The sequence below is a fragment of the Mus musculus genome, chromosome 7, assembly GCF_000001635.26.
Source record: "Mus musculus strain C57BL/6J chromosome 7, GRCm38.p6 C57BL/6J".
Taxonomy (NCBI): Eukaryota; Metazoa; Chordata; class Mammalia; order Rodentia; family Muridae; genus Mus; species Mus musculus.
This window is the reverse complement of record NC_000073.6, coordinates 27400746-27425243: the sequence shown is the minus strand read 5'-3', so window position 1 is coordinate 27425243 and position 24498 is coordinate 27400746. Positions and strand designations below refer to the sequence as shown.

At 49.6% G+C, this 24498-nt stretch overlaps 1 protein-coding gene across 2 annotated transcripts in view; it reads left to right on the top strand.

Moving 5' to 3' along the window:
• Sptbn4 (spectrin beta, non-erythrocytic 4) overlaps positions 1-24498 on the top strand; it is a 91322-nt gene that overhangs the window by 22461 nt on the left and 44363 nt on the right. For both annotated transcript variants that reach the window (XM_006540437.2, NM_032610.2), the window contains exons 7-17: positions 1420-1535; positions 6144-6256; positions 6492-6679; positions 6756-6873; positions 7128-7286; positions 8237-8539; positions 10436-10586; positions 16068-17001; positions 17996-18133; positions 20326-21076; positions 22306-22508. In XM_006540437.2, coding sequence (XP_006540500.1) covers positions 1420-1535; positions 6144-6256; positions 6492-6679; positions 6756-6873; positions 7128-7286; positions 8237-8539; positions 10436-10586; positions 16068-17001; positions 17996-18133; positions 20326-21076; positions 22306-22508 — 3174 coding nt within the window. The remainder of the gene's footprint in view (positions 1-1419; positions 1536-6143; positions 6257-6491; positions 6680-6755; positions 6874-7127; positions 7287-8236; positions 8540-10435; positions 10587-16067; positions 17002-17995; positions 18134-20325; positions 21077-22305; positions 22509-24498) is intronic.

The following is a 24498-nucleotide window of genomic DNA, read 5'->3' as shown; positions in this document are numbered from 1 at the left end:
TATACACACATACATATATAGTATATGCATATACACACATATATAACAACACACATATATACATATAATATACACACATATGTATATATGTATCTGCTCATATATATGTGTATATATGTATATATGTGTATATATATGTGTGTATATATGTGTATATATATATATGTATATATATATATAAATATATATGAGCAGACACATATACATATATATGAGCAGACACATGCGCTTCATCTACACGCAGCCCAGATACTACATATTGATGTATATAAATACACCAGAAGATCCAGGGATGGTGGTCGATGCCTTTAATCCCAGCACTTGAGAGGCAGGGGCAGGTGGATCACTGTGAGTTCAAGCCAGTCTGGTCTACACAGCAAGTTCCAGAACAACCAGAGCTACAAAGAAAGAAAGAGTCTCAAAAATCCAAATAAATAAATAAATAAACAACAAACCAACCAACCAACTAGAAGGTTCTTTGATGCTCAGCCTGATGGCCTGAGTTTGCTTTCTGAAACCCATGTGGTAGAAGGAGAGTTAACTCCTGGAGTTGTCCTCTGACCCCCACATGTGCACCATGGTATGTGTACCCTCCCAAAGAAATAAATGTATGTTAAAAAACAAGGTTAGTATAGCTGGGCAGTGGGTGTGTATATTATATATATGTATATATACACACATATATGCATATATATATATATGTATATATATATATCATGTGTTCGGGACATGTATACGAATAGACTGCACACATATCTAGTGTATGCTCAGGTATATCTATGTCTGTATGCTTTTAGTCTCAGTACTCGGGAGGCAGAGGCAGGCAGAATTCAAGGCCAGCCTGGTCTACAGAGGGAGTTCCAGAACAGCCAGGGCTATACAGAGAAACACTGTCTTGAAAACCAAGAAAAAAAGAAAAAAAAAATACACCCAAGTAGACATGAGTGTACCACATATACGTGTGGATTGGCCATGATCTAATATGTATGAATTTACCCCACATGGGCATCATAAGTACACGTACTCTGACCACTATGTAATGCTGTGAACAAGTAGATATGTGGGCACCATGTGTACACATACTCCCACACAACACATGGCTGTTCAGATTCGTATTGCCAGACACTCCCACAGACTTACACAGCCAGGCACCAGGTGGGCTCTGATCGCATGCGGACAGAGCTGCTCGTCTGTGCACACAGTGGTAAATACACATGGATACATGTTTGCACATGCCCTCACATTGCATGCTCCAGGCACATGCTTGCCTAGGCTGTAGCACACACACCTTTCCTCCTTGCCTCCTTGGCTGGGTTGTGCCTCTCACCTGGGTGGGGCTCAGGTCAGGGTGTCTTCTCACCTGCTTGCTCACTGGCTCTGGAGCCTGCCTGCTGCCTGCTGCTCTGTGCCCCTGCCCAGGCCTGATCTTGTGGACCTCAGCAAACTTACCAAGTCCAACGCCAACTACAACCTGCAGAGAGCTTTCCGCACAGCCGAGCAGCACCTGGGGCTAGCACGTCTGCTGGACCCCGAAGGTGAGCCCCATCTGGTCCCGTCTGAATCCTTCCCAACTCCACTGTGAAAATACCTCCATCTCCCCAGAACCACACTGGAGCCCATAGTCATTCCAAACCCCACCTCACTCCCCAAGCCTCTCTCATCTTCATCCCTCCCCCTTCCCAGCCTGTATCCTCCTCTCTCCATCGTCAGCCACACCCCTACCTTATCCCAGTGGAACCCTTCTTCTCCTCACCTTTGATTCCATCTCTAAGCCCTACTTTTCTCTCCAGTCCCAGCTTTAAACCCAGTGCCTTCTCCAGTTCTCAACTATGTCTCCACCGCTAGCCACAACATCACCTCTAACTTATTCCTTTTGTTGTTGTTGTTTTGGTGCTAGACATTGAAGCTAGGACCTGGCACATGTTAGGCTGAGCTCTACCACTGAGTCAATGCCCAAACCCCTCACAGGTGGACCCTACAGCAGGGGCTCTACCACTGAGCCACGCCCCCAGCCCCTCACTGGGGGATTCTAGGCAGGGGCTCTACCACTGAGCCACGCCCCCAGACCCTCACTGGGGGATTCTAGGCAGGGGCTCTACCACTGAGCCACGCCTCCATCCCCTCACTGGGGGATTCTAGGCAGGGACTCTACCACTGAGCCACGCCCCCAGACCCTCACTGGGGGATTCTAGGCAGGGGCTCTACCACTGAGCTATATCCCAGTTTTGTATTTACTTTATTGTTTTGGCACAGAGCCCTTGAGTTTGCCATCCTCTTGCAACAGCCTTCCACGTGTCTGGGATAACAGGTCTGCCCTATCAGGCCTGGCTCTTACCTTTACTCCTCTTTCCCTCCCTATCCTCACAACCTCATTTCTATACTGGCTACTCTCTATCTACCTCCAGCTACCACTCTGGCTCACTTGCAGCCCCTGCCCACCTTCTGTCTATTCCAGTGCTGTTCCTCACTTCATCCTCTGTGGCAATCCTCAGTGCTCCCTGGCACTGCCGGTCTCCCACCTCTGATATAACAGCATCTTCCTTCTCTGAGCACAGACGACATAGCTGGGGTGGCTCTCAGAGTGGTTTCCATTTATTCTCACACTCTTCTCTTTCACCCACACACTAATCTTACCGAAGAGCTGTTTTGTTTACTTTTGCCGTACTGGGGATCGAACCTAGGGACTTGCACATGCTAAGTGCGTGTTCTAAACCTGTGTACCATCCCAGCCTGCCACTCTGGCTGTTGTTGTTGTTTTGAGACATGATTTCTCTGTGTAGCCCTGGCTGTCTTGAAACTCACTCTGTAGACCAGGGTGGCCTCAAACCTAGAGATCTGCCTGCCTCTGCTTCCTTAGTGCTGGGATTAAAGGCATGAACCACTAAGCCTGTCTTCAGCTGTGTTTTAACGAGATGGGAATGAAGTCCCAGTTTTATTTCTCTTGCTCCAATTAAATACTCTGAGAAGATGCAACTTAGAGGAGAAAGGGATTATTTTAGCTCACAGTTACAGCTCATCATTGTGGGGAAGTCAAGGCAGCAGGAATTTACAGCAGCCGGTCACATCAGAGCCACAGTCCAAGGATAGGAGAAATGCATGCCTGTGTGCTCACTTGCTTGTGATCAGCTACATTTTTTTCACTCAGACGGGACACGCCCCCTTGCCTAGAGAATGATGCCGCCAAGGGTGGGCTGGGCTTTCTCACGTCAATTAACTGAGTTAAGACCATCCCTCACAGACATGCAGGTCACCGATTGGAACTGACCCTCACACCCACCATATGCTGCACAGCAGTAAGCATGGTCTCAGTGCTCGCTCTGAGCCTACAGAGCCAGAAGTGTTGGATCCCATGGGGCTGGAGTTATAGGTAGATGTGAGCTGTCCTGGGTGGGGCTGAGAACTAAATGCCAGTCTTCTGCAAGAGCACTACTCTCTCTCAACTGCTAAGCCACCTCTTTTCCTCCAGCTCTTCTTTCCTTTATTTTGTTGAGTCAGGGTCTTATGTAGCTCTGACTGACTTTTAACTATGTAGCCAAGGCTGGCCTTGAGTTCCTGCTCTTCCTGCCTCCAGCACCTAAGGGCTAGGAGTGCAGCTGTGTGCCACCGCACACCTGGCTATTCTTTCTAAGTTTTCCCATGTTCCTGGGAGGCAGGGATTGAGAACTGTCAACACTGTAACAGTGGGAGAGACTGGGATTCAGAGGTTAAGGCCATCCCTAAGGACATACGGCAAGTAAGGTGTTAGACTGAGATCCAAATGTGCCCCCTTCGAAACCTGAGTCCTTAATGTCACACCCCACTTGGCATACTTGATGGGTGTTTCTTGAGTTGCAGCTGAGTGCTAGGCATGGCAGGGACTGTGAAGGAAAAGGACAGGCCTAGATATCTTCACAGAACTCAGGTAATGGTGTGGCCCTGATTTAATCTCATGTCCTGATGCCTTCAAAAAGGAAATGATAAGCTGTCATGAGGGCAGGGTGGAGCTTGGTGGATGTTCACTAGCCTTTGCCTAGCATGTGCAGAACACACATGTACACACATACACACACACACAGATATACACATATACATACACACACAGACACATACAAATACATGGGCATACACAGACAACACACACACACAGACACACATACAATTACACAGACACAGGAAGATACACACACACACAGAGACATACAGACACACATATACTCACAGACAGACACAGACAGAGACATAGATGGACACACAGATAAATACACAGACACACATACAAATATACAGACACACACACATACAAATACACAGACACATACAGACACACAGATATGTGTACAGAGACACACATATACACACAGACACCATCACAGAGAGAAATAGACACACACAGAGACACAGACACACAGACACAGACACAAAACCACACAGACACTGACAGGCAGACACAGACAGACACACAGACACACACACAGATAAATACACAGACACACATACAAATATACAGATACATACAGACACACAGACACATGTACAGAGACACACGTATACACACAGACACAAACACACAGAGAGACATAGACACACACACAGACACAGACATACTAATGCATAGACTCACACATAGACACACACAGACACACATATACACACAGACACAGGCAGACACATAGATACACAGACAGACAGACAGACAAACACACACACACAATATGAGGGAGAGGGAGAAGGATGGTAAGGACTGCAGATCCAGGCAGGGTGAAGAGTCCTGTGTGAGGGAATTGAGTAGAGCTGTGAGTATTACACATACAATAGGGAGAACAATATCGAGGCAGCAAGAAAGGATGTGCCCCAGGCCTGAGGGATAGGGATAGGACGGTGTTCAGAAGTAATTACAGGGGCCACTGAGATAGCTCAACCGTAAAGGTGCTGCCACCGAGCCGACAACATGAGTTTGGTCCCAGAGCCCCACCTGGTAGAGGAGCCAGCTCCTCATGGCACATAACTAACTTAATGTAGTCAAATAATTCTAGTCAGTTTATTGGTGGTTGTCTGTCTGACTCCGCTCGATCCCATGATTTAGAAGATCCCCACTGGGCAGATTAAAAAAACAATAACAAAAACAACCCCTTCCCCAGAAAGTGGAATTTTGGAATTAGGTGGATCTCTGTGAGTTCAAGACTATCCTGGTCTACAAAGCAAGTTCTAGACTCACTGGTTAAGACAACTAATTGCTCTTCCAGAAGACCCAGGTTCTGTTCCCAACTCCCAAATGATGGCTCACAACTGTCTGTAACTTTAGTCATAGGATACCCAACGCCTTCTTCTGGCCTCTGGGAGCACTGCACCACATGTGATGTACAGACACACATGTAGGCAGAACACCCATACATATAAAAAGTGAAGTTTAAAATTTTAAGAAAAAAATAGCCAGGTGGTGGAGGTGTACACCTTTAATACCAGCACTTGGGAGGCAGGTAGATCTCTGAGTTCAAGGTCAGCTTGAACTACAGAGTGAGTAGTCAGGGCCACACAGAGAAACTTTGTGTTAATGCCCCCCCCCCCAACATATTTTAAGAAAAAAGAATAAAAAAAAAGAAAGCTGGGCGTGGTGGTGCACACCTTTAATCCCAGCACTTGTGAGGCAGAGGCAGGCGGATTTCTGAGTTTGAGGCCAGCCTGGTCTACAGAGTGAGTTCCAGGACAGCCAGGGCTACACAGAGAAACCTTGTCTCGAAAAACAAACAAACAAACAAACAAACAAAAAAGAAAGAAAAAGGAAAAGAAAAAGAAAAAGAAACAGAAAACCAGGAAGAGAGAGAGTTCAGTGGCTAAGAATGCTGACTGCTCTTGGGGAGGATCTGGGGTTCAGTTCCCAGCACCCACAGGGCAGCTCACAGCTGCAGTCTCTAACTGCAGCTCCAGGGGATCTGGCGCCCTCTTCTGACCTCTAGTAGCACTGCATGAACACAGTGCACAGACATATGTAGACAGAACATGTAAACAGGAAGTGGTAAAAAAAAAACCCAAAAAAACAAAACAACTTTTTAATTAAAAGAAGAAAAGACAAGAGAATCCCTCCACTTGAGGAGGAGAGAGGTTGCTTTGCCTAAGGTCACGCAGATAGTCTCCACCGTGCTCCTTGACCCCCCCTCCCCTACCAGATGTGAACATGGAGGCTCCAGATGAGAAGTCCATTATCACCTATGTGGTCTCCTTCTACCACTACTTCTCCAAGATGAAGGCTCTGGCGGTGGAGGGAAAACGGATTGGAAAGGTAGGAGGGAGCCTAGGGGTGGGGAGGGTAGAGACCTTAGGAATTACTCACGGGTCTAGGAGATAAATCTCTATACCGCTACCCAGGGCCGCCAGTGCGGTCCCCTCACCCCCCCCCACCTTTACATCGGCACCAGACACCACCACCACCCCCCCCCCCACACACACACACCTTGGACTTGGAGATTTCCCCCGACTCTCCGGTTTTTGTTTTTGTTGTTTGTGTGCTGGGTCAGGTCCTGGACCAGGTGTTGGAGGTGGACAAGATCATAGAACGCTATGAGGAGCTGGCGGCGGAGCTGTTGGCCTGGATCCATCGCACTGTGGACCTCATTAGCAACCAAAAGTTTGCTAACTCACTGAGTGGGGTGCAGCAGCAGCTGCAGGCCTTCACGGCTTACTGTACGCTGGAGAAGCCCGTCAAGTAAGACTCGGCTCAGTATCGGAGGGGTGGTGATGGACGTGGGAGACGGGGGAACCCTGAACTCATGTCTCCTCAGGTTTCAGGAGAAGGGGAACCTGGAGGTGCTACTCTTCAGCATCCAAAGCAAACTGCGCGCCCACAACCGGCGCCTCTTTGTGCCTCGAGAAGGCTGTGGCATCTGGGATATTGACAAGGTGAGTGAGGCTGGGGACAGGGGAGAGACAAGATGGCATTATGGCATTGTACAGGTTCCCGTTATAGAAGCACGGACTGAATGTTTATTCTGGTAGTCTTCCAGTGGTAGACTTATGAAGAGGCAGCGTTTTGTTTTTTCCTAATTTGCTTGAAGGTGTCATATATGCCATGAGTGGCCTCACACAGGAAAGCCAGGATCATTAAACAGGGGACAGTTGCTGAAATCCAAGTACCTCCTCTTGTCTTCCTCCAGGCGTGGGGTGAGCTGGAGAAGGCAGAGCATGAGCGAGAGGCGGCCCTCAGAGCTGAGCTCATCCGGCAGGAGAAGTTGGAACTCTTGGCTCAAAGATTTGACCACAAGGTGGCCATGAGGGAGAGCTGGCTAAATGAGAACCAGCGCCTGGTCTCCCAGGTACACGGCTGGGCTTGGCCAGGGTAGGGGGTGAGGCGGTGAGGGGTGGGGGGATGGGGATGCGAGGTGGGGGGATGGGGGTGAGGTAAGGGCGTGAGGGTGGGGGTGAGAAGCTCTCATTGTACCGAGGCTCAAAATGGAGGCTATGTACCACAGAGGGTTGGTTTAGTTTTTTAAGTGACGGAAGACGATAAGGGAAATGGGTCTAAGTTTCGAGCTAACAGAAGAGTGAAGTTGGTCTCCAGAGTAGCAGGAGAGTAGTTTCCTCCTTAAGTGAAGTGAGGATGGAGACTGTATCTGGTGTCCAGGGTAACACAGGAAGATAGAATTGGTCCCCTAAGTAACAGAACAGTGGCAAATCTGGTCCCCAGTCTCCAGGGCAAATGCAGAGCTGGGACTGTTTTCTGGGTACCAGGCTGACAGGTGGAGAGATCTAACGGAGGAGAGTAAGACTGGTCTCCAGAGAAACTGGAGAAGGTGGGATGGTTTCTAGAGTAAGGAAGGGAGGATGGGGGTTGGTCTCCAGGGCAACTAGATAAAGGTGTTCTGTTGTCTGGAGAAACTATGATGGATCTAGTTTCCGAGGTGTAGGAGAAGGTGGGATTGACTGCTAGGGTAATTGGAGGTGGGTGGAACCAGTCCCCAAGGTAACAAGGGAAGATGGGACTGGTTTCTAAGGTAACTGGATAGGGTGAAGCTAGTCTCCAAGGTAACAGGTGGGACTGGTTTCCAGGATAACCAGGGAGGATGGGGTTGGTGTCTAGGCTAACAGGGAAAGGTGGACTGATGTTTAAGATAACTGGGGAAGTGGGACTGGTGTCTAGGGTAAAGGACACTGTAGGCTTGCTCTCTGATGATGAGGGGAGAGGTCCTAGGGTCATTCGGGTTCAAAGCATCAGGAGGACTTGCTGAGGCAGCATGGTCAGTGTCTGTGGCCTGCAACTGCCCAGGACAACTTCGGATATGAGCTGCCGGCAGTGGAGGCAGCCATGAAGAAGCACGAAGCCATTGAGGCAGACATTGCAGCCTACGAGGAGCGGGTTCAGGGTGTGGCGGAGTTAGCCCAGGCGTTGGCAGCTGAAGGCTACTATGATGCCCGGCGGGTGGCTGCCCAGCGTGACAGTGTCCTTCGCCAGTGGGCCCTGCTGACCGGGCTGGTAGGTGCCCGGCGGACCCGGCTTGAGCAGAATCTGGCCCTGCAGAAGGTCTTCCAGGAGATGGTCTACATGGTGGACTGGATGGAGGAGATGCAGGTGAGGACCAGATGAGGGGCCTCAGAGTGCGGGGGGGTCAGGTGTTTGGGGACAGGGAAGGATGCAGATTCTGGGTTGACACGGAGGTAGAGGTGTGGGAGGGACGAGACAGAGAGATAAAGAGGAAGCCGCAGGTAAATGGAGATGTAGCTCAGTTGGTACAGTGCTTGCCTGGCCTGGATTGCGCTTCCAGCCCCACACAAAACTGAGGATGGTCGTGCACACCAGTAATCCTAGCACTCAGGAGTTAGAGGGAGGAGGATCTGGAGTTCAAGGACATCCTCAGCTACATCGAGAGTTCAAATCTAGCCTGAGCTTTATGAGACCCTGTCTTTAAAAACAGCCCATCAGGATGTCTCAGCAGGTAAAGTGTTTTCTATCAAGCCGGGTGACCTGACTTCAATCTCCAGGACTCACATGGTAGGAGGAGAGCGGACACTCCCTCCAACTGTCCTCTGAGACATGAAAATGAGCACGCGTGTGCCTATGCACACACAGTAAATAAGTAAACAAAGGTAATGAAAAGAAAGGCAGGGCAGGTGAGATGGCGCAGTAGACAAGGTCACCATCACTTGCTCTGAAAGCCCCGGAACTCACGTGGAAGGGACACATAACTTCACAGAGTTGACCTTTGACCTCCACACACATGCTTTGGCATGAGTGCCCCCACACATGCAAACACACACTTGCACACACATGCACACACACTCACACACATGCATATACATATGAGCATGCATGCATACTCTTTCACACAAACTCACACACATGCACCCCCTCACATACACTCACAGAATAGACTGATACACATTCACACACATTCATACACACACTCATACAACACACTCATATACACTCACACACATTCATGCACACTCACACACCCAGATATGTACACTATACATACTCATTCATACACACCCATACATACACACTCTCACATGCAACCCCATACTCACTCATATACACACACCCATACACATACACAATTCATTCACATACACTCATACACACATCCCCACACTCACATACCTACACTCACACACTGATGCACAATCATTCACATATGCTCACACACATACATATACTCACACACAGTTAAACACATACACACTCATACTCACATTCATACAACACACACATATACACTATTACATTCACACACTCACTCATATACACACACATCCACACACATGCACTCACACATACACTGACACACACACACACACACACTCACAATACTCATACATACACTCAAATACTCACACACACACACACACATAATACACTCATTCATACACAATCACTCATACATGTACTCCCACACTCCCACATACACTCAGACACGCACATTCACGCTTACACACACATATTAAAGGAGAAATGCAAATCTCTGGCTACAGGGAAAACACCTGGGTAGATCACTTTAGAAAAGAGATATCTGGCGGATTTCTGAGTTTGAGGTCAGCCTGGTCTGCAGAGTGAGTTCTAGGACAGCCAGGGCTATAAGGAGAAATCCTGTCTCAACTGCCCCCCTCCCCAAAAAGGAGATATCTACCAGAGATTGATGGACAGAGGAGGGGGAAGAAAGGAGAGAGGGGAGAAGGGGAGAGGGAGAGAGGGGGAGAGAAAAGTAGGGAAGGAAAATGATTAAAAGGCAGGAGGGTAAAGGGGGGGGGAAGAGGGAAGATGGGATAGAGTGAGGGAAAGGGGGGGGACTATGATAAAACTGTGGAGATCCTGAGAGTTGGGAACATTCTGGGAGACACAGAGATGCAGGACGATGGGCACAGGGAGACCATGACAGATGAAAGCTGTGTCCTGCAGCAAAGGCTGGGGTGGGGTGGGGAGAGGTAAGTGGCCCCGGACAATGCCCAGCTCACTGTCTCTTGACAGACTCAGCTGCTGTCTCGGGAATGTGGGCAGCACCTGGTGGAGGCCGATGACCTGCTGCAGAAGCACGGGCTGCTGGAGGGGGACATCGCAGCCCAGAGTGAGCGAGTGGAGGCCCTCAATGCTGCAGCCCTGAGATTCTCCCAGCTACAGGGTGAGTCTGGAGAATGGAGGCGGTGAGTCTCATGGTGGATGCATGAGAGGCAAAGAGGACTCATGAGAGGGATGGAAGGAAGGGAGGATGGAAGGAAGAGAGAATGGAGGAAGAAAGGAAGGAAGAATAGAATGGAGGATGGATGGAAGGAAGGGAGGATGGAAGGAAGGGAGGATGGAGGAAGAAAGGAAGGAAGAATAGAATGGAGGATGGATGGAAGGAAGGAAGAATGGTAGGAAGTCCTTGTTTTTGGAGGCGTCTAAGTTCAGTCTAGGCTGCTACTTAATTAGGAAGAGACCACCTAATGTTGTCCTGCTTTGAGATTATACAGGAATACCTCTCACTTGTTTTGAATACTAATGTGCAATGCCTTTCACATTTTTGTTTGTTTGTTTTTGTTTTTGTTTTTTCGAGACAGGGTTTCTCTGTGTAGCCCTGGCTGTCCTGGAACTCACTCTGTAGACCAGGCTGGCCTCGAACTCAGAGATCCGCCTGCCTCTGCCTCCCAAGTGCTGGGATTAAAGGCGTTCGCCACCACTGCCCGGCTCACCTTTCACATCTTAATCTCAGTTAACACCTTAAAATAGCAACATCAAATGTGCAGTGCTGGGGATGTAGCTCAGGTACAGAGGGCTTGACTGTGGGACTAGGGGCGTGGCTCAGCGGTAGAACCCCTCCCTAGAATCCCCCATTGAGGTACTGGGGGCATAGCTCAGTCGTAGAGCCCCTGCCTAGAATCCCCCAGTGAGGGGCTGGGGCATGGCCCAGTGTAGAGCACAAACCTATCATGTTTAATGCCCTAACATTTCCTATCCCTAACATTAAAAACTATAACATATGTCATGTAAGACAATATATGATCAAGAGCTGTTCAGCAACAAGCTGTAGATACTCAACCCAATTGGCTTAAAGAATCTAGGGGAAGGCAGAGGAGGAGGTGCAGACCTGCATACACAGCACTTGGAACTCTGAGGCAGGGGGATTGCTGTAAGTTTGAGACCATCCTGGGCTGTATGAGACCTTGTTATATTGACAAAAGAAAAAAAGGAAGAAAGAAAAGAGAATGAAAGGCAATGTTAGGTGGTGATGGTGTCTGTGATCCCAGTATCCAGAAAATGGAGGCGGAAGGATCAGGAGTTAAAGGCTTGCCTTGCCAGCACAGGAAGTTCAGTGTCAGCTACATGAGACCTTGTCTGTTTTTAAAAGGAATCAAGAGGAATTGATTGGCAAGTACAATCAAAATGGCTAGGAAGTGGTGCTGTGACTTCAGGCCAGGCTGCATCCAGGAGTGATTTACTGATGCTCCTCAGACTGTATCTATAGTGTGTGTTTGTGTACAGTGTCAGACAGTCCCTCCATATATGGCATAGTATGGAATCATACAGACTCATGTCTACACCCCAGCCTTACAGACCCAGGAGACAGTTCCCTTTCTCCCAATACTTCTGACAGAAGGAGAAAGCAGGTTTTGGTCCCCTACATGTTCTGCCCCATTGGTGATTCTCAGTCATTCAGGATCTAGTTGGCCACACCAATGTGCCAAGCCCACTTCAGGACCAAGAGTGGGTCAGCCTACTGTGCAGACAGGACTAAGAAAATCAGGAGGGTTGGACACCAAAGCAGAGCGTGGATGCTGACAGGCAAAACCCGCACAATGCTGGGGTCACTGCCCCCCACCCCCGCCAAATTTCATCAGGAATCCCTCTGTAGGAATCCTTCTAATGAGACTTATTGGATGTTTGAAAGCAGAGATGACCAAGAGCTATCTCACAGTATTGACAGAAGTCTGGGTTTGGGGTCCTAAAGGAGGAAGCCTGACCTTTGCATACTCTGCCATTGAGCTCCAGTTCCAGCCCTGTAACGGTTTTTTTTTTTTTTTTTTTTTTCATAGGATTTGGACTTGGGTTAGGTGACCTGGTCATGATTCTGTGAAGTATGTTTTTCTATGACAAGATGCCTGATAAGCAAATTCAGGACGCAGGGATTGAAAGCGCAGTCCACTGTGGCATGGAAAGCATGGCAGCAGGAGGGAAGCTGGCCACACTGGGTCGCAGTGAGGTCGCAGTGAGAGAGATGAAGGTCAGGGCCCCGCTCCCTGCATCCTTTTCATTCAGTCCCGCCCATCCTTGGGATGATGTCACCCAACATTCAGGGTAGGCACTTAGTGGTTTTTTAATAAGTGTTGCAGTTTTTCTTGCAACCCAGCTAGCTCCTGAATAATTGAGACTGGACTATATTTTTATTTAACAAGCTTTAAGGTACAACAACTGAGCAGTATTAACCTATTTTAATCCTCTATGATCATCTGGCTGCCTCCCAGCCCAAACCCCAAGATCCTTGCATTTTATGGCTCCAGCTGTTTCTCCATGGTGTCTCATGGACTCTCTCCCTGTGGATGATGATCCCTCTGGCTAATTCCCCCCCCCCCATCCCGCCTAGGAGGAAGTCCAGCCTTATTCTCCCCCTCCTCAATCATTGGCTAATCAGCTAGCTTTACTGACCAATCAGGGAATAATTGAGGAGCAACGTTTATACCACATTGAGACAGAAATTCTTAGAATAAGGATTGCAACCAGATATGGAGGCACAGAAACCAGCATTTGAATAATACAAGGATGATCTTTACACAATAACATGCATACAGTAGGCCTTCCCTCCTCAGCTGACATCTCTGAAAGACCCTCATAGGAAACCTAGGTTTGTCTTTTAAAGATTAACCGGCACAAGGGATGTAAATGACTAAACAACTTTAATTTTCTTTTCTTTTTTTTTTAGATTTATCTATGTGTATGAGTGTTTGCTGGCATGTATGTATGTGCATCTCATACATGCCTGGTACCCTTAGAAGTCAGAAGAAAGGGTTATGAATGGTAGTGAGCTATCAATTAGGTGTCGGGTAGCATTGAGCCAGGGCCTGCTGCCGCAAGTGCTCTTGACTACTGAGAAGTCTCTCTAGCCCCTGGCGACTGGCGTCTTAATCATCCTTACCTAAATAGGAATAGCAGGTGGAGGCTTTTGCAGTTAACAAAAGTGGTTATTTGCATTGGCTGGGATGTGGGGAGGGGTTACTGTGGTTTGCACACCCACCATGTTTTGGTTGGTACCCAGAGATGCTTAGGAGTTGGCTTGGTTTTGTTCTACTACACTGTTGGCACGAATGGTCTTATCTGATGGCGTTTCTTGAGCTGTCTGATGCTGGTCAGCTGGTCCTGAATGCTGGAAGCCTTTTCTTTTTTCTTTTTGATGAGAAAACTGAAGCTCAGACCACAGAGCTTGCAAGATGACAAGGGAATTTCTCATTCTTCTTGGGACTATGCTACCTCCTAGAGTAAATTTGGGCTGGGGATGAGGCTAAGTAGGTAGATTCTAGCCTACGATGTGGGAAGCTCTGGATTCAGTCCTTTGTATCAGCACAAACATTGTGTTGGTGACCAACTGACTGTAAAACTTGCAGCTGGAAGATAAATTCAGGAGGCAGGCATTTAAGGTCATCTTTGGCTAAACAGAGCTCAATGTATTTGGAGGTTCTTGACGATCTATCTCAAGAAAAGAGGGAAAAGGAAAGGGGAAGGGGAAGGGAAGGAAAGAAGAAAGATAGAGTGAGCATCCACTGAGGTTTCATTAGGCTGCATTTCTTCCTTGCTGCTGGGGTGCCTGGCCACCAACAGGCTCAGGGAAGGCGAAACAGAGTCTAAGACAGAGTTCCTAGCCCATGTTTCTCCAGGTGAGAAACAGAGGGGGCTGGGACAGAGGCTGTGGTTCTTAAATTCCTGTGTACCCAGACACCGCTGGGGACCCGAGAGGAGTTGGATACAGGAGCCCACAGGCCCTCAGTGAGCCTAGGACAGAGTGGGATCTCCAATCGAGCCCCATAGTACAGAGGAGCTGGAAGAGAGGCCTACAGGAGATTTAGGCGAGGCTCTGTATGACAAAGGCCTCTGTCCCTCCCTCCTCCCCCTCCCCCGCAGGCCATCCTTGGTGAAGAAGACGGTCCTTGTTGTCCAAACTATTTTATTCATGCTAGATGAGGATGCATACATCTTACTCAGGGTGGATCAGACATTAAATACCTTTTGCAAGAAGGGATGCCCAGGAAGGGGAGCTCATTGGCTAAACACTCAGGGCCTATCTAGCTACCTCATTAGCATGGAGAATTCTAGGTTTTTATGATAGGTGACTGATTGTAATGGGCCTCTTAGTGGGGTGTCTTGGTCACATGCTCCAGGACAGGAACCTTGTTAGGAGTTCATTCTAATACCTACCATTCCCAATGATGAGATTTACCAGTTCCTCTGTCTGGTGGCATGGTTCCACTTGCCCCACACCCACACTCTTTCTATTGCCTTAGGGATGACTGTCCAGGAGGCCTCTACTGTCCTTTTCTTGTGACGACACCCCTGAGATGACCAGTAGCACTAAGGATACAACCAAGAGGCCAGTGTGGACTGTGTTGTCATGGTGATGATGTACTACTAGTCCATCACATGATTTCTTGATAGACCCTTTTCAGTGCTGGGGATTGGACCTAGGGCTTTGGTCACACTAAGCATGTGGTCTACTGATTAGCTGGCCCCCAGTTGCTCACAGGTAGCCCCTGAGCTAATACTCTAAGGCTGAGCTTGCCTTCTTTTTTTTTTTTTACTTATTTTGTAAAGCTCACTAAGTTGCTCAGGCTAGCCTTGAACTCACTCTGTAATCCAGGCAATTTCCTGAATCGCGGGGCCACTTGGCTTGGTTTTAAAGTTATTTTTAAAGATTGATTTTAGTGTGTGTGTGTGTGTGTGTGTGTGTGTGTGTGTGCACCTGTGTGAGAAAGGATGCCTGTGGAGGCCAGAATAGGTACTGAATACCATATAGCTGGAGTTACAGTCAGTAGTGAGTCAGCACATGGGTGCTGGGAACCCAACTCAGGTCCTTTGGAAGAGCAGCAAGGGCTCTTAACAGCTAAGCCACCGTTCCAGCCCCCCTTTATTGTTTTAGACAGAGTCTCACTATGAAGTCCAGGCTGGCCTTAAACTTGGGATCCTGCTGCCTCCACCTCCCAAACTCCGGGATTACAGGTGTGTGGTACTGACTATATTAGCTCCATCAAAGAGAGGTTGACTGGGATCTGCTAAATCAATTTCACAGTTATGTACATACGAACTAGGGACCTAGGTGAAAATCGTAAAATTTGAGGAATAAAGTTTATGGGACAGACCTGCCTTTAATCCCAGTATTTGGGAGACAAATCACCCTCGTTCATTGGGCTCTGCCCTCTGTGGAATGGTGTGGAAATGTGATAATGAAGGAGATAGCCTGAACCTGCCCACAGGGAACAGTTAACCCAGGTAGTGGTGTTCCATGGAAGGAAGGCTGAGGTAGATGGTGAGGTGGCGAGAATCCAGGAAAGCTTGCTCTAAGCTTGGGATGTCTGGGAAGCCTAATGAAAGGATGGCATGGGCTGGCATCTCTTCCTACCTTTTCCTTCCCCTGCCCCAGGCTATCAGCCCTGCGACCCTCAGGTCATTTGCAACCGTGTGAACCACGTGCATGGCTGTCTGTCGGAGCTGCAGGAGCAGGCAGCACGGCGGCGCGCAGAGCTGGAAGCTTCTCGGAGCCTGTGGGCGCTGCTGCAGGAGCTGGAGGAGGCGGAGAGTTGGGCGCGGGACAAGGAGCGCCTCCTAGAGGCCACGAGCGGCAGTGGTGGCGCGGCGGGCACGGCGGGCGGCGCGCACGACCTGTCCAGCACCGCTCGCCTGCTGGCGCAGCATAAGATCCTGCAGGGCGAGCTGGGCGGCCGGCGGGCGCTGCTGCAGCAGGCGCTGCGACGCGGGGAGGAGTTGGCTGCGGCGGGCGGCTCCGTGGGCCCGGGCGCCGAGCCTTTGCATTTGGCTGGCCTGGCGGAGCGCGCGGCTAGCGCTCGGCGCCGCTGGCAGCGGCTGGAAGAGGCGGCTGCGCGCCGGGAACGGCGGCTGCAGGAGGCGCGGGCGCTGCACCAATTTGGCGCCGACCTGGACGGGCTGCTGGACTGGCTTCGTGACGCGTATCGTCTAGCAGCCGCTGGAGATTTTGGTCACGACGAAGCGTCCAGCCGTCGCCTGGCGCGCCAGCACCGCGCTCTCACCGGGGAGGTGGAAGCGCACCGTGGCCCTGTGGGTGGCCTGAGGCGCCAGCTGGCGACACTGGGAGGAGCCAGTGGCGCAGGGCCGCTGGTGGTGGCTCTGCAGGTGCGCGTGGTGGAAGCCGAACAGTTGTTCGCCGAGGTGACCGAGGTGGCCGCGCTGCGACGACAGTGGCTTCGGGACGCGCTCGCCGTGTACCGCATGTTCGGCGAGGTACATGCCTGCGAGTTGTGGATCGGGGAGAAAGAGCAGTGGCTGCTGGCCATGCGTGTGCCCGATTCCCTCGACGACGTTGAGGTGGTGCAGCATCGGTGAGCGCACCCGGGGAAGCCCCCAGGGCCCCTTGCTCACCCACCCAACCTCACATGCTTTGGCTCGCCAGTTCTCATGGGGGCAATCCCAGATTTATCCGTCACTCCGGGCTTCATCAGCTTCATACTTTGGACCTCGATTTGCCCATGTGTCAAATGGGGGTAGACATCATAGCCTATGCCTCAAGCTTATGGTGAACAGGAAATGAGTTCACAGATGTGTCACCTAGCAAATACTTGCCCAGTACAGTACCTCCCAAAGCCATTTCCTGCCAGTACGCGGTTTATATTCACAGAACACATATGGATCCACTTAAAGTTTTCTACAGGCTCCTCCACACATGGGACTCCCATTAAGACAGATGTCATCTCTCTAGACAGTGAGGTGGCTCCCGCCCTGGAGCACGCCTTTAGTCTCACCACAGGCAGGCAGGTCTATGTGAATTTGAGGGCAACTTGGTTTACATAGTGACTTGCAAGACAGCCAGGGTTATACAGTGAGACCTTGTCTCAAAAATAAAAAATAAATAAAAATAAATCAAGAATCCTGGCCTGACATTTATATAGAGGGCAGGGTGGAGCATTGGACAATCGGACGTTACAGCAACCCATAGAAAAACTGGAGCCTGTGCTGGTCAGGGTTGCATGCCCTTCTGAGTTCAAGGTCATCCTCAGCTACTTGGAGAGTTTGAGGTCAGCCTTGGGCTACATGTGCTACCCTGCTTCATCACCAGCAGCAGCAAAGCCAAACCAAACCAAAAGCAAAACAGACACAAAACAAAGAAAACAAACAACTCCCTCCCAAAAATCCAGACACAGACACAAAACAAACCCCCCCCCCCCCGCAAATCCAACAACAAAAGAGTAGGAAAGAAAGAGAGAAAAATTCCTGCGAAGGAACTTGAGAAATGTCATAAAGACCTACAACTAAAGAAGTGAGCTGGCTCTTGAGAGCCCAGACCTCTGACTTCTACACCCTCTTCCTCTTCTGCAGATTTGAAAGTCTTGACCAGGAAATGAACAGCCTGATGGGCCGAGTCCTGGATGTGAACCAAACAGTTCAGGAGTTGGTAGAAGGAGGTCATCCCAGCTCCGATGAGGTGCGCTCCTGTCAGGACCATCTCAACAGCAGGTAGGTGGGTCCTGGGGCAGGAAGTTCCTCCTGCTAGCACCTTCTCTATCCATGCACTGTGAAAGCCAGAGGTGTGTGATATCAACCCTTCCGAGGTGTTGATGGGCACTTTGTAGATCAGGAAAATCTTTTTTTTTTGAAAGATTTCTTTCTTTCTTTATTCCTTTTGTTTGTTTGTTTTGGTTTTTGTTTTTTCTCTGTATAGCCCTGGCTGTCCTGGAACTCACTCTATAGACCAGGCTGGCCTCGAACTCAGAAATCCACCTGCCTCTGCTTCCCAAGTGCTGGGATTAAAGGTCTGCACCACCACTGCCCGACTGAAAGATATTTTTATTGTATTTTTAGCATGTGTGTGCGTGTATGTACACATATGTATGTGCATGTGTACACATGTGCATTTGGATGTAGTACCTGTATAGTCCAGAAGAGGGTGTAAAATTCCATGGACTAGCAGTTACAGGTGGTTGTAAGCTACCCAATGTGGGCGCATGGGATGGAACTAGGGTCTTTTGTGAGAGCAATATGAATTCTTAACCACTGAGCCATCTCTTCAGTCTCAACGGCAACTTGACAAGAAGATACTACATGCCCAATGCTGGTGACGATGGGCTGAGGACGCAGCCAGTTTCATGGGCAATTCACTAGTTTGTCCAGAAAGAACTCATAAGGTGCTATTATTGGTCAGGAGTTTTCTCGTGCACTTTATCTTATTTGAGGTGTATTATTTAGTTGTCTATTACTTTGGTTTCTTGAGACAAGGACTGCTGTTCTCAGGCTGGCCTTGAACTCAGTAGCTGAGGATATCCTTGAACTCTTGATCCTTTTGCCCTACCTAGCAGGATTATTATAGACATGTGCCTTCTACCTGCTCCATTCTTAAATTATCTATCTATCTATCTATCTATCTATCTATCTATCTATCTATCTATCTATCTATCTGGGTCAGAGTCTCGCTATGTAGTCCTGGCTATCCTGGAACTTGCTATGTAGACCAGGCTAGCCTCATTTCGAACTCACAGAGATCTGCCTGCCTCTGCCTCCCAAGCACTGGGACTAAGATGTGTTCCACCATGCCCTGCTCCTTTTTACTTCTGAGAGAAGATCTCCTGTAATCTAGGCTAGCTTGAACTTTCTGTATAACAAGGCTGGCCTATGCTTTCCACATGCTAGGATTATGGGAGTGTACCATCACGACTGGCTTCCTAAGTACTTTAATTTAATTAACTGTTTTATCCTCCAGCCTCCTGGGGTCCACAATAGAGCTTCCAGAATTTAGAACATGTTTTTTTTTAAATTACATTTTGGGTGGTATAGAGGGGTCTGAGGCAGAAGGAACTGGAGTCCAGGGTTTCAAGGCAACTTAAAAACCAGAAGTGTACCTGTATCCAGTGCCATCACTGAGGAGACAGAAGCAGAAAGATCACAAGTTCCAGGCTAGCCTCAGCTACCTACTAGGACCTGTCTAAAAAGGGATGGGGTGGGGTGTATATACCTGCAGATGAAATGAGCACAGACATTAAAAAGTAAATTATGGGGCTGGAGAGATGGCTCAGTGGTTAAGAGCTCTTCCAGAGATCTTGAGTTCAATTTTCAGCAACCAGAATGGTGGCCTACAACCATTTGTAATGGGATCTGATGCCCTCTTCTGGTGTGTCTGAAGACAGCATCAGTGTACATAAAATAAATAAGCAATTCTTAAAAAAAAAAAAAGACACACATCATGCCCTCTTCCCCTTCCCCTCCCTCCCTCCCTTCCTCCTCCTCCTCCTCCTCCTCCTCCTCCTCCTCCTCCTCCTCCTCCTCCTCCTCCTCCTCCTCCTCCTTTGACAGGGTCTGTGTAGCCCAAGGAGTGCTAAGATCATAGGTGTGTACTACACCACACAGCCGTGATTCTCTGGACTGTGTGCCCTAGGCAGGCAGCTGTTGTCTGTTTTCCGTCCTCAGTTGCTAATAAACTCTGAAAGATAATGAGATAACAAACAGAATCCTAATATTATTATGAAGATAATTTGGTAGCGCTGGAACGATACATACATTGAAAGTTGTGCTCTAAGCACTGTCCAGAGTGAGATACTATTGATTTAGGCACAAACTGGGACTCTCCCAGGCTTCTGAGCGTCCGAAAACCTGGATTTTACCCTGGGTGTGCGGATTCTCCGCATCCGATCACCCTCTTTCCCGCCCCTGAACAGGTGGAACCGCATCGTGGAGTTGGTGGAACAGCGCAAAGAGGAGATGAGCGCGGTGCTGCTGGTGGAGAACCACGTGCTGGAGGTGGCCGAGGTGCGCGCCCAAGTGCGCGAGAAGCGACGGGCAGTGGAGAGCGCGCCCCGGGCGGGGGGAGCCCTGCAATGGCGCCTGAGTGGCCTGGAGGCGGCTCTACAGGCGCTAGAGCCGCGACAGGCGGCGCTGCTGGAGGAGGCGGCGCTGCTGGCCGAACGCTTCCCCGCACAGGCGACGCGCCTGCACCAGGGCGCCGAGGAGCTAGGAGCCGAGTGGGGCGCACTGGCCGGAGCGGCTCAGGCCTGCGGCGAGGCGGTTGCGGCGGCAGGTCGCCTGCAGCGTTTCCTGCGCGATTTGGATACTTTCCTGGACTGGCTGGTGCGGGCGCAGGAGGCAGCAGGCGCCGTCGAGGGGCCGCTGCCTCGCAGCCTGGAGGAGGCGGATGGGCTGCTGGCGCGCCACGCCGCGCTCAAGGAGGAGGTGGATCAGCGTGAGGAGGACTACGCGCGCATCGTGGCTGCCAGTGAAGCGCTGCTAGCGTCCGAGGGCGCGGAGCTGGGCCCCGGTCTGGCGCTAGACGAGTGGCTGCCGCACCTCGAGGTTGGCTGGCACAAACTGCTCGGCTTGTGGGAGGAGCGCAGGGAGGCGCTGGTCCAAGCGCACGTCTATCAACTCTTCCTGAGAGACCTGTGCCAGGCGCTTGCGGTGCTGCGCAACCAGGTGCCTGATGGCTGTCTGGGGTGCGGGGTCTGGGCTGAGAGGGATTGGGTGTGGGGGCACAGACTTGCTTTGATGTGTTTCCTGGGACCCCTAGATTCCTGCTTTGTTTGGGGGTAGGGAATTAAAGGAGTAGTGGTTTATCTGGAAAATTGAGGTCTGTGACAGAGATAAAAGGTTATGTTGAATGGTGTGGGTTCATGGGGCGGTATATTTTCTATCTATCTATCTATCTATCTATCTATCTATCTATCTATCTATCTATCTATCATCGAATCAAGACAGGGCCTTTCTATATAGTCTTGGCGGTGCTGGAACTCGCTATGTAGATTAGGCTGGACTTGCATTCACAAAGATCCTACTGCCTCTGCCTTACAAGTGCTAGGATTAAAGGCATGTGCCACCACCATTCGCGCATAGTAGCATAGACGACCAGCTTTTAATTTAAAAAATTATTTTTATTTGTTTTGCCTGTGTGTATTCATGCATAAAATGCATTTAGAGTCCTGGGAGGCCAGAAGAGGGCACCAGATCCTTTGGGATTAGAGTTACAGTTATGAGCCACCATGTGGGTGATGGGAATCGAACACAGGTCCTTTGGAAGAGCAGCGTGTGCTCTTAATACTGGAGCCATCTCTCCATCTTCCTATCTTTTAATTTAAAAAAGAATTTATTTTTATTATATTTAACGGTGTGCACCTGTGTGTACACGTGAAGATTCCCAAGAAGGCCAAGGCGATGGAGCCACTGGAGTTGGTCGTTGTGGAATGCGGAATGTGGGTGCTAGGAACCCAACTCAGATTTTTCTGGACGAGCAGTAAATACTCTTAACCAATGAGCCATTTGTCCAACCCTTGCTTTTATGGAGACAGGATCTATGGAGCCCTGGGGGTCTGGAACTCTCTGTACAGACCAGGCTGGCCTTGAACTCTCACAGATCTTCCAGTCTCCACTTCACAAAGTTCTGAGATTAATGCTCTGCTTGGGTTTAGTGGTTTATGAGAGGTGAATTTGAAGTGGCTTATTGGGATTGTGGATTATCTGGAAGGAGCTAGCAAGAGAGGATAATTCATAGATTTGGCAGAGTGGGCAGAGACCTGGGGGAATCTGGAAGGACAGACTGCTAAAAAGAGGGGCCAGCAGGAGTAAAAGACCCTGAGGTGGAACTGTGCCTGAAGCCAACCAGCGTCCTGGGGTGGAGCCAAGCTGACCTGTATCCCTTCCGTTCCCAGGAGGTGGCGCTGTCTGGCGCTGAACTCCCTTGCACAGTGGAGTCGGTAGAAGAGGCGATGAAAAGGCACCGGGATTTTCTCACCACGATGGAGCTGAACCAGCAAAAGATGCAGGTGGCGGTTCAAGCTGCAGAGAGCCTGCTGCGGCAAGGCAACGCCTACGGGGAGCAGGCGCAGGAGGCAGTGGCTCGGCTGCTAGAGAAGTAGGTCCCCGGTTCCAAAACTGTGCCCAGAAAGTGGGGTCTGGGCACCGTAGAGTGGGGAAGGGATACCCAGATCTTTCTTCCCACCCCTATTTCCAGCTTCTCTGCCTTTTCTCGTTTCAATTTAATTCCTTATTTGTTTATTTGTTTATTTAATCTATGTTTTTGGCACAGGGTCTCTTGTAGACCAAATTGGCCTGGGTTTTTTTTACATCCATGCATCCATCTCTCCATCCATCCATCCATCCATCCATCCATCCATCCATCTATCGTGTGTGTGTGTGTGTGTGTGTGTGTGTGTGTGTGTCACAGGACAACTGAACTGGAAGGCGTTAGTCTTCTCCTCCTATTACATGACTATGAGGATCAAACTGGGCGTTTCAGGTTTGGCAGCAAGTGCCTTTACTTCCTGAGTGTTGTCACCTGACCTAGCCTAGAACTTTTTTCATAGCTTGGGATGACATCGAACTCCTAATACTTCTGCCTCCTCCTCCTCATGGGACTAAAGACACACATCATGGGGGCAGGGGAGATAGCTCAGCGGTTAAGAGCACTGACTGCTCTTCCAGAGGTCCTGAGTTCAATTCCCAGCAACCACATGGTGGCTCACAACCACCCGAAATCAGACTCCCTCAACGCCCTCTTCTGGTGTGTCTGAAGACAGCAACAGTGTACTCATTTACATAAAATAAATAATTCTTTAAAAAAAAAGACACACATCATTATGCCCTCTCCCCCTTCACCTCCCTCCCTTCCTCCTCCTCCTTCTTTGACAGGGTCTGTGTAGCTTAGGCTGATGTCAGACTCAAAGCAATGCTCCAGCCTCAGCCTCTTAAACAATAGGATTATAGACATGCCCCACTGTTCCTAGCCATAATGTATTGTTCCGGGTTTGATTTAAATGGCTACTTGGTGAGCCGGCAGGAGATAGCTGGTTCACCAAAAGATACAGAGTTTGAACACTGAGAATCTCAGTCCTCTGACCTGACTAGAGGGACTGAGTCTGGGTGACAGGGGAACCACAGGGTCCTAAATCGTCCTCCCACAAATTCCACAGTGAAAGGCCACACAAAGATGTGTTTCAGATTTCTCCAGGAGGTACTCCTGCCTCTTGTCATGTTGACAAATATGTTGACTAACATCACAGTCAGGGCGAGGAAAGTTCAGGGCTCTGTGGGAGCCTACAGGAAATGTGTGTCCCAGCTTTGAGCTGAGTGACACAAAGTTGGAGGCAGGTCTAATCCCTGAACCTCTCCAGGCCCCAATATTTACTTGACAGGAGACATATTGCCACCCTTGTGGGATGAGTGGACAAAGCTATGCCATTGATATATAATTCCCCCATCCCTCTCCCTTGCTGTGAGAAAATCCTTGGCAGGAACAAGTTGAAAGGGGAAAGTTTTATTCTGGCCCATGGTGTCAGGGGGATCTGACTGTGCTGGGGCAGTGGCTGATGGAGCAGAGCAGGTCATGTCATGGCTGGTGAGGAAGCAGTGGAAAGGGAATTGCTAGGACTTTGCCAGATGCTGGAGAAGGCCAGAAGAGGATACCAGAGCCTTCTGGAACTGCTTTTCCAGAACTGGTTGTGAGCTGCCATGTAAGTGCTGGGCACTGAACCTGAACTCCCTGCAAGAGGAACTAAACCTCTTAACCAACTAACCATCTCTCCATCTCTCCTCCTCTTGCTTGGATTTTGGGCTTTGCTTTTATTTTTGTTTTGAAACGGGGTCTCATGTAGCCCAGACTGTCCTGGAATTCACTATATAGCCAAAGCTGACCTTGAGTTTCCGATGCTTCTGTCTCCACCTCCCACGTATTTGATCACAGGTGTGCACCCACATCCTCATCTGGAGTGTGCTGGAGATGGAGCCCAGCGCTTTTCGAATGCTAGGCAAGCATCTCATCACACCAGCCACATTCCATCACCAAGTCACTTTCCTTAGCTGCATTTGCATACAGGGCTCTGTGACAGAATTGCTTTGTAGGGTGT